This window comes from Physeter macrocephalus, chromosome 9 (genome assembly GCF_002837175.3).
Source record: "Physeter macrocephalus isolate SW-GA chromosome 9, ASM283717v5, whole genome shotgun sequence".
NCBI classification, from domain to species: Eukaryota; Metazoa; Chordata; class Mammalia; order Artiodactyla; family Physeteridae; genus Physeter; species Physeter macrocephalus.
The window spans coordinates 47,649,281-47,663,152 of NC_041222.1; the positions used below are offsets into that span (position 1 = coordinate 47,649,281).

The 13,872-nt window shown below is 39.9% G+C and overlaps 1 protein-coding gene across 9 annotated transcripts in view; it reads right to left on the reverse strand.

Moving 5' to 3' along the window:
• Nucleotides 1-13,872, reverse strand: part of SPATA6L (spermatogenesis associated 6 like) — a 65,007-nt gene that overhangs the window by 18,957 nt on the left and 32,178 nt on the right. For 6 of the 9 annotated variants that reach the window (XM_055087191.1, XM_055087189.1, XM_024126879.3 and 3 more), the window contains 3 exons: nt 10,917-11,041; nt 3,110-3,187; nt 431-670 (listed from right to left, as the gene is read on the reverse strand). In XM_055087191.1, the coding sequence (XP_054943166.1) occupies nt 431-670; nt 3,110-3,187; nt 10,917-11,041 (443 nt within the window). The remainder of the gene's footprint in view (nt 1-430; nt 671-3,109; nt 3,188-10,916; nt 11,042-13,872) is intronic. The other 3 variants (XM_055087188.1, XM_055087193.1, XM_055087192.1) reach the window with 3 other exon arrangements.

Consider the following 13,872-nt stretch of genomic DNA (forward strand, 5'->3'; position numbering starts at 1 on the left):
AAAGTGTGGCCATTAAGCAACAACCTCACTAAGAAAACTCAAACCAGTTTTCTTAAAACAGATGAGGCTTTGGTTTCAGATTGGTACAGAGTATATGCCAGCCTTTGATATGCATCTTCTACCACTGACAGTTCATTGATTTTTCTGGACAGTGGCAGGTTATCATGTATAGATAACACTCTCTATTAATGATTTTCAGAAATTAAAAATAGGGACGGCAGACATTTACTAAGCAAGTTTTCTGCATAAGACATCTTTCCTGACAATGACTCTAGGAAGTGAACATAATTTAATCATAGCTGTCATTCAATTTGAATTTCCTCTATTTATTTACTTACCCATTTGTTTTCATGGTCCAACCTTCCTTTATTCCACCCTCATTCACACACTCACCATTCCAAAGGACTGTGAAAAATACTTTTAGGCTCACGTGTCTTACTACAAATGTAGGTTTGCTTTCTCCAGGTAATTTGAAACTATCTCCAGGATTCAGTTGAGCTGGCTGGTCCTGAAAGAAACGCCTGGTGAAATATGGAGAGGGCGGCCGGGACTGCATGCCTTGGGGCAGTCTGTCGAGATTACTCTCCCTTGGTTTCATCTTTATACTACTTAAGGGGAATTTTGGTCCATTTGATGTGGATAAAGGCCTTTGTGACTTACATCTTTCTTCCTGAAGACCCAAAAAAGAAACAATATTTTTAAAGAAGAAAACGCAATCAGAATATAACTGTGTTCAATTGAACTTTAAGGTAGAAGATTGAACAGCTCAGATTTATAAAACATGAACTTAAGGAAGGGCATTTTAAAATTTTTCTTCAGGTCAGGTTAGTATCACTAGTATATTTCAACTATTAGCAGTGAGATTTATTTGTATTATGAGAAAGTTGGAAAGTATCAGATACCCCCCCACCCCATCATAGACAGATGATTGATAGATGTAGAAATATAGTGAGAGAGAGAGAGAGAGAGAGAGAGAGAGAGAGAGAGAGAGAATTTGGCATAAACTTGGGTCCAGCAATTTCACTTCAAGGGATTTATTATAAGGAAATAATTATGGCTATATGTATAGCTACAGAAATTCTTAGAACAGTTCAAAAATTAAAAACCAACTATATTGGTGAGTAAGCACTTTCCTTTCAGCTCCAAACCCACCTTTCTATTCTCAGCTTTATGATACTGGACCTGGCACTCTGCAAACCCCCTTCGGCTTTTCCAGCTCTTCTGTTAGGCTCCACCACTAGAGGGCGCTAGAGGGAGACCGTACTAGAGGAGGAGGAAGGGACCGGGGACTTCCAGTTTTGCATTCTGTTCCTGTCAGCATCACCCCAGCAACCATTCTTCACCTTAACAGCAGCAAATGGCTCCAGTTTATAGTTTTTTCCTACCATAATCCAAAACTAGCCTCACAGCACCAGGTGGCCAGAGCCCCTTGCTCAGAGATTTGAGTCTAGCCCCACGGGATCCTTCCTCCAAGCTCCTGGGACAGCAACAATGAGCAGTGTCCTTCCTTAGAGGTCTGAGTCCCAGCTCATCAGAGTCTCCCCTCTGAAATCATGAGGAAACACCCGGGAGAGCAGCCCCTCCCCACATGTCTGGGTGCCCTTTCAATGGGGTTTCTTCCTCCACTTTCTATGTTCTTGATGACCCAACCTCTTCCCTTTGTTCCCCCAACTCTAGAGGTGGAAGCTGCTTCCTGTAGTTACTATCTCCATCACTTCAGTGTTCCCCTTTTCCTTTCAGTCCTCCAACCCTTGTTTAGCCCTCTTTTTTTTTTTTTACATTAAATCTTTCGGTTAAAGTAACAGGTATGGTTTGTTTTCCAGACTGGACCCTGACTGATATATCAGCTAAGTACCCAACAACAGAAAATGAATTGCCAAAAATTATGGTACTTCTGTATAATGGCATAGTATGAAGCCATGAAAAATTGCCTGGCTTAAGCATACTTAAGGACATGAGAACACGTTTATGACATTCAAAGTAAAAATATGATATGAAATAATATGCAGTGTAGTATGATCCTAATCTTCTAAAATTAAAACAATATGTGTATGTGTGTGTACAGAAGAATATATTTTAAAAAGTAGTCATGCTCATCTCTAGATAGTAAGAATAACAGGTAATTTTTATTTTTATTTTGTCTTTTTTTCTTATCTGTATTTTCTAATTGTATAAAATAAATGGGATACTTTTGTTATAGGAAAACAATGAAAGCTATTATTTTTAAAAGTTAACACTTAAATAAGTTAATATAGGAAGACCTATATTAGGAGATTAAAACAAAATTAAAATGGTGGAGTGGAAGAAAAAGAATAATAAACTGAAAAATCACTGTGCACACTTAAACAGATTGGAGAAAACAGTGGGTAAATAAGGAGAGACTAAAAAGCAGCTATTGCCTTCCTGAAAATTAACCACTGGTTTCCCATTTATGAGTTATGGTGCCCAGGGGATCGATGGATTTGCACAGATTAGTGACCCTTCTCATTCAGTACCTCTTAACCCAAAGCCCACATTTTCAAGGTATTTTCTAGGACTCCAGGTGAGGTCTACAAACTATATTCATTAATTCTCTATATCATTTTAGAAACGATTTTACATGGTTGCAAAATTATGGACAATAAGGTAAAACAAAAACAGAAAGAAATCAGGGTGAAGGGGAAATTAGTGCTGAACAAGAGAGTAAAATGAAGGTAGTGCTCATGGATGTCCCAAGACCCTCACTGTTACCAAAGGTGGCCCACAAATACAACTCTGAGTTTCAGCCTCAGCACAGGAAAGAAGGAAACACTACTGTTGATAAAATCAAGAGTAAAAGTCATGGAACAACAACAACAAAAGCTAACTAAACGACACATCAAGCTTGTGATCGTAGCTTCTGGATCATTCTGTTCCACCAATTATGCCATGATGAATACATGCCAAACATACTCACTCTAATGTGACAGGCTGAACAAACAGTTTGACTATAGAAATTCAAACCTAGCAATAAGTCTCCAGGTTTGTTTGTCCAGTTGCATCTAAACTTGGTAAACGGAGTTGAGGCTGATTTTAAATTTGTGGAGAAAATTTCTAACATTTCTGTCAGTGGATTCTCCATTATACTTACAAGAAATCTGTTTCTATGTGGAAACACACGTTCTCTGATGGCTGTCCTCGTAGAAAACTCTATTTTGGGAGCAATGCCCTGAAAATAAAACAGCATAAAAGAAACAAATAAAATGGAAAGAGGGTCTTTGCTCATCCTATCCTAACTTGAAATCATCCGAGAACCTAAATGCTCTTTTGTGTAGTTGGCATAATCTACACACATTATCTAAAATACATACATAACAAATATATATACAGTGAAATATTATTCAGCCTTTAAAAAGAAGAAGATCCTGCCATTTGTGACAACATAGAAGAAACCAGAGGAGCCTATACTAAGTAAAATAAACCAGACACAGAAAGGCAAATACTACATGTCTCACTTATATGTGGAATCTGAAACAAACTCATAGAAACAGCTAATAGAAAGCTTGTTGCCAGGAGCTGGAGGATGGGGGAAATGGGGAGACGTTAGTCAAAGGGTACAAAGTTTCAGTTAGGCAAGATGAACACATTCTAGAAGTGGAATGTACAGCAATGTGACAATAGTTAACAATACCATATTTTATATTTGAAATCTTCTAAAAGGGTGGATGTTCAGTGTTTTCACCACAAAAAAGAAAAGAAACAACAGTTTACAATGTTAAATGATGGATATGTTAATTAGCTTGATTGTGGGAATTCCCTGGCAGTCCAGTGGTTAGGACTTGGCACTTTCACTGTCGGGGCCCAGGTTCCATCCCTGGTCAGGGAACTAAGATCCCACAAGCCACACAGCACAGACAAAAAAAAAAAAAAAAAAATTAGCTTGATTGTGGCAATTATTTTACAATGTATATACATATCAAAAATAAAGTTGTATACCTTAAATATATACAGTTTTTGTCAATCATACACCAACAAAGCTGAAAATAAAATAAAATACATACATAATAAGAAAAGCTAAACACATATAATACTACATATTATGTGCCAGAGCCCAACCAAAGGGCTTTGCATATATTAACTCATCTAACCCTCACAATAACCCTGTGAGGTTGGTCCCAGTAGTATCTCCACTTTGTAGATGAGTGAGCTAAGGCACAGAGAATTTAAGCAACTTGTCCAGCTAGTACTGGCAGAGCTGGTAATTGAATCCAGGCATTCCGACTTGTGTCCCCACAGTTAGCTACTCTATTTAAACACTGGACCATTGAACTGAATGAGATTACCTAGGGGGAGGGATGGATAGAAGTTCTCCTTCCCTACCTACCTGCTTTGAAAACATGCTTGATATCTCATACAAAATATTTATATTCATTTCCAAACTCTTCATTTTGTTTCATTGATCAATACTTCTTATTCTGCTCAGTACCATCCTATCTAAAACATTGTGATACATACATATATATATACATACATACACATATATATACATACACATACATATACCCTATCCTACTTAATTCTCATAGTGCTATAAGGAAAGTACAATTACTAACATCAACCCACTTTATAAATGATAAAACTGAGAACTGGACAAAAACTTGAAACATCTCTAATGTTCTTCATAGGTGAATAAACTGTGGTATATCTATATAATGGAATCTACTAATAACAAGGAACAAGTTACTGATACACACAACTACATGGATGAATCTTAAAAACATTGTTCTAAGTGAAAGAAGCCAGTCGAGTGGTTACAGACAATATGATTCCATTTATGTGACATTCTCAAGAGGAAACAAAGTTTTAATGACGGAGAACAGATTAGTGGATTATGGCGGAAGATGTGTCTATAAAGAGATAACATGAGGGAGATTTGGGAAGTGATGGAACTGTTCTGTATCCTGATCATGATGGTGGTTTCACAAATCTATACATGTGTTAAATTCATAGAACTGATTATCAAAAAAAGTCAATTTTACTGTACATTTAAAAAATACAATTATTTTTCTTTTTTTTTTTTTTTTTTTTTTTTTTTGCGGTACACGGGCCTCTCACTGTTGTGGCCTCTCCCATTGCGGAGAACAGGCTCCGGACGCGCAGGCTCAGCTGCCATGGCTCACGGGCCCAGCCGCTCCGCAGCATGTGGGATCCTCCCGGACCGGGGCACGAACCCGTGTCCTCCACATCGGCAGGCAGACTCAACCACTGCGCCACCAGGGAAGCCCTATTTTTCTTTAAAAAAAACTGAGGCAGAAAGAGATATTAAGCAATTTTCCCGAAGTCACATGTCTTGTAAATGTCAAAACAGGGATAGGACTTGGAACTGAATTACACTGTCTCCAATTGGCCTCATCCAGTCACCGGCAGCCCCTCTGAACATGACCCTTTGCTCTCCTCTCCCACAGAGAACACCACCTGGCCAGGTTCCCCTTTGTCCTGGGGGCACTTTCCCTTTCTTCTTCTTGCCCATCCAAATCCTACCTGTCTCTTGAAGACTGGCCTCACCCTCTCCCCTCCTGGCACACCCATAGTGACTTCTCCCTCCAGTTGCTAACAGCTCATTTCACTTATATAACATACTCCAAGTACTCGCAAGAAGAATTTGCATCGGCCGAAGCCCTAGAGGGAAAAGAAACCAACATGCACTGCATGTTTAGACAGGTACCAGGTGATACTAGAGGCTTTCACATGTGTGATCTCATTTAATCCTCATACAACCTGTGTAGCAGACAATTGTGTCCCACTTTAAATGTGAGGGAACAGGCTTGAAGAGGTTAGTCTGTCCAATGTCACACAGCTGGGGATCAGTAGAGCCAAGTGCTGAAACTCTGTTGGACAGCAAAACCCATCCTCTTTCCATTACCTCAGCTACCTCTCAGGGGGCCTCACGGATGAACTAGTCAGCTTGATTCCTGTGCATTCATTCATTCCGATGCACATTCAGTCCTGTAAATTCATCTTGTCTACAGAACAGGTCCTCACAGGCACAACCACCTCCTCAGCTCCCCCTCCTCTTTTTTTTTTTGCCTCTAGAATGCACAGTACACCCATAAGAGTGTTAGGCCCGGACTGGTAACTCAAGATTTCTGGGCTTATAAACACAAGAGCCCAGTTGCTGCACAGAGTTGAATAATTGGGGCGGGGGGGGGTGGCGGGGAGGTGGTGTTTCATAAAGAATGCACAATAACATGGCCGGCACAGCCTCACCTCCGGTTATCAAATCCAAAACCTCATGGGTGCGCGAAGCCCCAGGTCCCCAGCGGCCCAGCTGCCTGAGCCTGAACAAGTCATCTCTTAAGCCACAGACTGGTGTAGTCTTCTTAATGCCTCATGGAGAAGTAGTATTAACCCTTGAATGACAGTTTAATAAAATATAACAGCTCACATTTATTGTGCACTTAACTATACACCAGATACTATGCTAAAGACTATACATATATTACCTCATTTAACCCTCCTAATAACCCTATAAGGGAAGAACTATTACCAGTCCCATTTTACAGATGAAGAAACTAAGGTACACGGAGATTAAGTAATTTACCCCAAATCACACAGTCATTCAGTGACAAAACTGGGCTTGAACCCAGACCACCTGAGTCCACACTTAACCGCTATACATGCAGCTCCACTTTGCCTGGAGAAGAGGAGGAGGGTCCCCTACCAGTAAGGAATCCACAGCCTGTAACACCACCTTGTTCACCTATTTGACCTCCACTCCTGGCAGTGACTTCCAGACAATACGGAGGAAGGTATTTTTCATAGAAGTACTGATTTTAGCATAACAGTTTAGAGCTGAAATTTACAGGCTCTATCTTGTGCAATCCCCTCAGCAATGGGATGGTGGTGATGATGGTTAGGTCAATAAATGGATTTAACAGTAGGACTTTCCTAGAATCTGCACTAAAGAAAAATGGAAATTATTAACTAAAAATTAATAATTAAAAAATAATATTGTTTCCCCTTAATTTACAAATTCAGCCTTTACCTAACAAAAAAAACAGATTATATTCCCCTCCTTAGAATTCTTGACCTCAGCAGGAAAAGGAGGAAAAAAATGCTGTTAGTGTAACAAGTGAAATGAAATAAAATATGGAAGTACAAAGAAAAAGTCACATTTTATTGGAGGAAATAAATCTAATTCTTAATGAACTAAGAAAATAAATGAAGTGAATGATTTGCCTGACCCACACATGTCATTTATTCTCATATCCTACAACATTAATGAAAAGAAATTGGACCATCGGCTGAAATAAACATGAGAGAATTAGCATCATGCAGTGACTGAGTGCGAACTTTGAAACCCGACAGGCCAGCATGAGAATCCCTGCTCCATTGCTCACCAGGTCTGTGACTATGAGTACCTTTGATAAATTCTCCATGCCAGCTTCCCTATGCCTAAGATGAGGAAAATAATAGTAGCCACCTTGTAGGGTTAAGGAGGATTGAACAAGATAATCCATGTAAGGAGCTCAGCACAGTGCCTGGCATCTAGCGAGCATGCAATGAACGTCAGCTATTAGTAAAGCTTCAGCAATTGGTTTTATTTTGCTTTATAGAACATAGAGAAATTGAGCTCCTCTGTCTTTTTACAAATTGTTTAAAATATACTTTCATTAACTTCATTGTAAGAATTGATACTTTACCTCTAATGCATGAAGATGTTTCCCTGCAGTTTTAAAGCTCTTTCACTTATGATTGATTACCTGCATTTATGAATAACTACAAACACAACTTCCTGTAGGTTCTTCTCCCTACTTATGTCCATAAAGTTAAACAAAGATAACATTTGGGAAAATATGAGAAAGTGTGTTTCTTCTTGTCTTGATACTTAGCTGGATACCAGCCCAGTGTTTGTAGATAGAATTTATTTAATAGAAAACTTGGGAAACCAAAGTTAATATAAAGAGTATCTCCCACCTAATTCTCACCAGTTTTTATCCCTTTTTGCTTCTGAAGAGCAAAATCCCAATAACTCAACATAATAAAGACAAGCATCTCACAAGTACCATGGGTATAAGTGATACACAAAGAACATTTCTGAGAAAAAAAAAGTGATGTCAGTGATATTCACCAAACCTTCAAAGATTATCGGAGGACTTAAAGTTATGCTCATTAGGAATTCAGATTAGGAGAACTTTTGATGAATGCTTGCTGTTTGAAGTATTAGAACTAGAAGTCCTGTCATCATAAACATCCTAGAAACAGGGGTCCTGCATGTTATGTATTCTGCACAGTACTCTCAACAAAATGGAGACAATAACACTTTATTAAATTATAATAATGGTGATTCATGGGGCAGTAACAGAAAAGTTGAGTATTAAGTATGCTTTTTATAATTCACAAGGATGTGGCCCTTAAAACAGACGTCATCCAAGTGACATAAAAGTAAAGAAAATTGTCAGAGTTTCTGCAGTGTTAAAAATCATCCCAGATAACATCAAAATGAATATTTGGAATTTGGGTTCAGATAATGCCCCCAAAACAGTTAGATAATCTACTAAATAACTGCTGTATCTTTTAAGATCCTTCAATAGTATCAGTCTGTGAACCTCTGACAGTTTCCCCTCCATTAAGTAGAGAACATAATATCTATCTGCCTTGGCTGACTTAAGAACTGTTATGAGGAAAATAATATATCACATGAAAAAACCCAAGCACAAAATAAATGAGAGGTAGCATTATTACTATCGCTACTCTATTTTACTATTATTATTACTAAAACAATAGTTATGATTAAATAAACTGATATTAAATCTTTCAGTTAGTCTGCATTAAGAGGAGATGAAAAAACAGACACAGAAAACAAATTTATGGTTACCAGAGGGGAAAGGGGGTGGGGGAGGGATAAATTAGGAGTTTGAGATTAGCAGATACAAACTGCTACATATAGAATAGATAAACAACAAGTTCCTACTATATATAGAACAGGGAACTATATTCAATATCCTGTAATAGGGACTTCCCTAGTGGCGCAGTGGTTAAGAATCCACCTGCCAATGCAGGGGACATGGGTTCGATCCCTGGTCCGGGAAGATCCCACATGCTGCAGAGCAACTAAGCCCGTGCGCCACAACTACTGAGCCTGTGTTCTAGAGCCCCCGAGCCACAACTACCGAGCCCACGTGCCACAACTACCGAAGCCTGTGCTCCTAGAGCCCGTGCTCCGCAACAAGAGAAGCAACCGCAATGAGAAGCACACACACTGCCATGAAGAGTGGCCCCCGCTCGCCACAAGTAGAGAAAGCCTATGCGTGGCAACGAAGACCCAACCCAGCAGATAATAAATAAAATTAATTAATTCAAAAAAAATCCTGTAATAAACCATAATGGAAAAGAATCTGAAAAAGAATATATATAAATAATAACACATTATTATATATAATATATATAAATAATAACATATTATTATATATAATATATATAAAACTGAATTATATATATATTATATATATAAAACTGAATCACTTTGCTATACACCAGAAACTAACACAACATTGTAAATCAACTATATTTCAATAAAAAATTTTAAAATTAAAAAAAGATGTGAAAGAAGCAACCTTTTTATAACTATGTGATGGTGTGAATATGGCAGTGACTTAGAATGGTTAGATAAGACTCCCACATCTCATGCCTGACAGACCTCCATGGCTTACGTTATACAAGGATAAAAATCTGAACCAGTGGAAGACTTCTGTGCGTGGATTCTGTAAATTCCTTCTTCTAAAGTTTAAATTCCCTATTTAACAGAAGAAGACTATGTAATGCTTAACTCTTTTGGAAAACCTTCTTGGTGATCTCTTCTGAGTGGCTGGAGAGATCAGGGAGCCAGTGCTGAGTTATGCAGTGAATTAAGACATGGGCAGCTGATGATTAATACCTGTGTGATCCAGTTAATAACTTGGAGCCATGAGAAGCACAAAACTAAACTGGTTTGGCTGCTCCCACCCTTGGTAGCAGTACTAGTAGGAGCAAGGCAGGCTCGGCCGTGACCAGAAGGGATGTGTGCGTGTGTATGAATGTGCCTGCTCACTGGCCTGCAGTCACAAAATGACGTTCTTAAGTATGCGAGGTCTCACAGCCTGAGACCTGACCACATTTGGGAGGGTGAAGGTGAGCTGTGCCGTTTGCTTTTTTTTTATGGTAAATTGAAATTTATTACTGGGAATGGTGGAATGGGTTAGTAAGTATAATTGAACTATACAGAGTGGTCGTTAAGCCTGGAGATAATAGATGTAGTGAAAAGTCATATCAACAAGCCATTTATTATGTATATCTCTGTTCCCAAGCCATCTGTATATTTCCATATTTTGAATGCTCATTAATAGTGAGGGAGAACACTGACCAGAGCTTTATCTCATTCTTGTTGATTTCTTGGGTGTAGTTGTGGCACAGGGGTGAACTCACCAAAACATGGGTAATCCAAGGAAAGGATACGGGGCTGGAGATAACCACAGTCTTGGCAATCTTTTTCCCGATAACCAGGGGTGGTTGAGCTTAATTCTGAACTTTAAAATAATTTTTTGTACTTAAGACCTTTTATATAATGAAAAATGCCTTGATCTGTATTCTTATAAATGGTGCTAAAATATGGTACTCCTACAGGAACCAGGGCAATCCACAGTAATGTTGGTTACTTCGAGTATTTCGATGTGGGAAGAAAGCCAAAATGAATGTATTTAATGAAAAAAAAAAAGACTCCCACATCTCAGATCAATAGTGGGAATCAGTATCATTTATTATTTTGAGTGGGGCATCTAATCAGGGCTGCTGAAGAGAACAACAGGAGCACTAACCAAGATGAAGTGATCTGCCCACAAACTGGTCCTGTCAGGAATAAAATGTTCAGGTCGCAAGAATTCCTCTCCCAACAGAAGCCCAGCTGGGCACAGATCACTTACCGGAAAACCTTCAACTGTCTTCATGAGCACCTCCCTACACATCCCAGGGTGCGAAGGTGTCAGCCTGGGTTCAGGGAAGAGAAAGTCCCGTGTGTTTTCTTCATAGTAGGCCAACTCTTCCCACGCTAGAAACAAAGGAAAAAAGGCATAAGTAGATTTATGTTCTGAAAGTGATGTATCTACATCCCTGAGTTTAACAAAATAAAAGCTTAGACAAGTGATGGCAGAGACGGCACTCAGATAAAAATAGACATTTTGATCACAGCACCTGTTATTCAAGAGGCAACGACTTCTACTACTTTTTGTTTCATGCATAATTTTTAAAAGCCTTCCCAAGTCACTGCAGAGAAAAAGACTATCTAAAGGGTTGCTCCACAAAATAGAACAAAAGGGAAAAATCTCTTTCCATCCATCTCTTTCCATCCAACATCGACAAATGTTTTCGAAGGACATACCGAGGGCCAGGTCCTAGGGATAGAACAGGCAGACAATGCCCTGTTCACTCAAAGGTTACAGTGTAGACTAGGGTTCCATGTGTTCTGTGATGCAGGAATGTCAGTGTGCCAATGGCTCAGAGAACAGCCAGAGCTGTGGTTCTCAGCAGTACTGGTACCAAACCCAGGGACAATTTGGAAATTTGTGGAGAAATTTCACAGGCAGGAACCAAAGTTCAACGTATGCTGCAATGCTCAAGACACCCCTGCATGACTTTTTAACATCCTACCAGACATTCTTTCAGGCAAGAAAACTTTTTATAGTTATCTGAGCCTGGAATCTAACTGTTATATATAAACACAAAGCATTTTTTTGTACAACTTAAAAATACACTGAATTTTCAGGAATGCAAGTACCATGTAAATTAAAGAACAACTGTACTTTGCTTTGTTTGTATATTTACCAAGACCCTTTTGGCATTATTTTTTGTGTGTGTGGTACGCGGGCCTCTCACTGTTGTGGCCTCTCCCGTTGTGGAGCACAGGCTCCGGACACGCAGGCTCAGCGGCCATGGCTCATGGGCCTAGCCGCTCCACAGCATGTGGGATCTTCCCGGACCGGGGCACGAACCTGTGTCCCCTGCATCAGCAGGCGGACTCTCAACCACTGCGCCACCAGGGAAGCCCCCCTTTTGGCATTTTGAAAATCATATCACATCCAAATATTACATTTTGCTCAACATTTACATATTAGTATACATGTCATTTTATTTTAAATCATTTTCCTTTGTATTTCTCCTTTATATTATGGCTGGAATACTATATATTTTTTGCAGTGACCTATATAATTGGTTATATTAACTGTGAATATTATTTCAGTATGGTAAAACGGATAGTATGAAATACTCATTGCCAAAAGATCATCTTGGGTGTAATATGATTAAGAATCACTGAGCTAAAGGATGGAGAAGGTGCCTTCTACAAAACAGGTGCTACACAAGTGGTTTGGACCAAGAGTGGCCCCTGTACAGACCACCACGAAAAAAGTAACTGTAGTCAGTGAGGTAGCTTTGATACTGACCAGGGTTCCTGGCCTTTGACTAGAGGCCAGATAAGAAACTCAGACAAGGCTTTATTCGGGCCCCTGCGACCTCAGGAGGGAGCAAAAACAAATAATGTTTCCCTTGCTTGCTCGGTCCCGGAGGTGGGGCGAGCTGGTTCCTTATAAGGGGGTGAGGGTAGAGCTGTGTCCAGGGATCAGGCCAGAGGGTGGCTTAGGTGTTTTGCCCACCCCTCCGGTGGGGTGTATTGAGTGCAGGCGGCATGGTCAGTACCCTGCATTTGCTCCCCAACACCCTGTTTTTGCTCCAGGCTCTTCAGAAGTGGCAGGTGGGTTTTTTGGTCTCTTTGTATCTTTTGTCCAGAATTTGCCCCAACTGCCCATGAACGCAGTTATTTTTAGTCCCATATAGTTTCTTTGTATTTCGTTGCTGGAGGATAGGTGTGTCCAGGTACACGCATTGTAGCAAAGGGTCCCAGGTCCCAGCCTGTCTCAACTTTACTGTTTTGTGACTCCTCTTTTATTTGTCTGAAGAATTCTGATGAGGGTATATTTTGGTGCATCAACTGTAGAAAATAACTGACCTTACATCAAATAATATTATGGATTAATTTCTTCCTACTTATTCCATTTAATATGAATGTTTGGATTCTAACAAGGATCAAACTGCATTTTTCATCATATTTCTTTCTCTTCTTCCTTTCTCAGACATGCTCCAGCCACAAAGGACTGATGATGCCTCTTTCCCTCCTCTGCTCTGCACTTCCTCAGCTTATGCTATTTCTTACAAAACATCCTTTCTTCCTTCCCATCCTGCTGAGATTCTATTCATCTCTCAAGTTTCACCTTAAGTGTCTTATAGTATCTCCAACATAACAGGTCCAAAATAGAACTCTTGACTTTTTTCCACAAATCAGCTCTCCCCTACCTTCCCATCAGAGGAACCAGTACTAGTTACTCAAGCCAAAAATCTAGGATTTATCCTTGATTCCACTCTCACTCCTTACATCAATCCATCAGCAAGTTCTGTTGACTATATCTCCAAAATAAATCTAAATTTTTTTCCCTTCTCTCTATTATTACAGCTACCACCATGGTCCAAGCCCCCACCCTCCTCTCTCCTGGACTGCTGCCATGACCTCCTAGCTGGTCTCCCTGCTTCCATTCTTCCTGAACTCAAATCTATTCCCCACACACTGTGAGGTTACATCAGATTGTGACTTTCACCTGGTTAAACCTTCCAATAGGCTTGCCATCATATTACAATAAAATCTAAGCATCTTATCCTAGCCTTTAAGACTCTGTATAATCAGGGGGCTTCCCTGGTGGCGCAGTGGTTGAGAGTCCGCCTGCTGATGCAGGGGACAGAGGTTCGTGCCCCGGTCCAGGAAGATCCCACATGCCGCGGAGCGGCTGGGCCCGTGAGCCATGGCTGCTGAGCCTGCGCGTCCAGAGCCTGTGC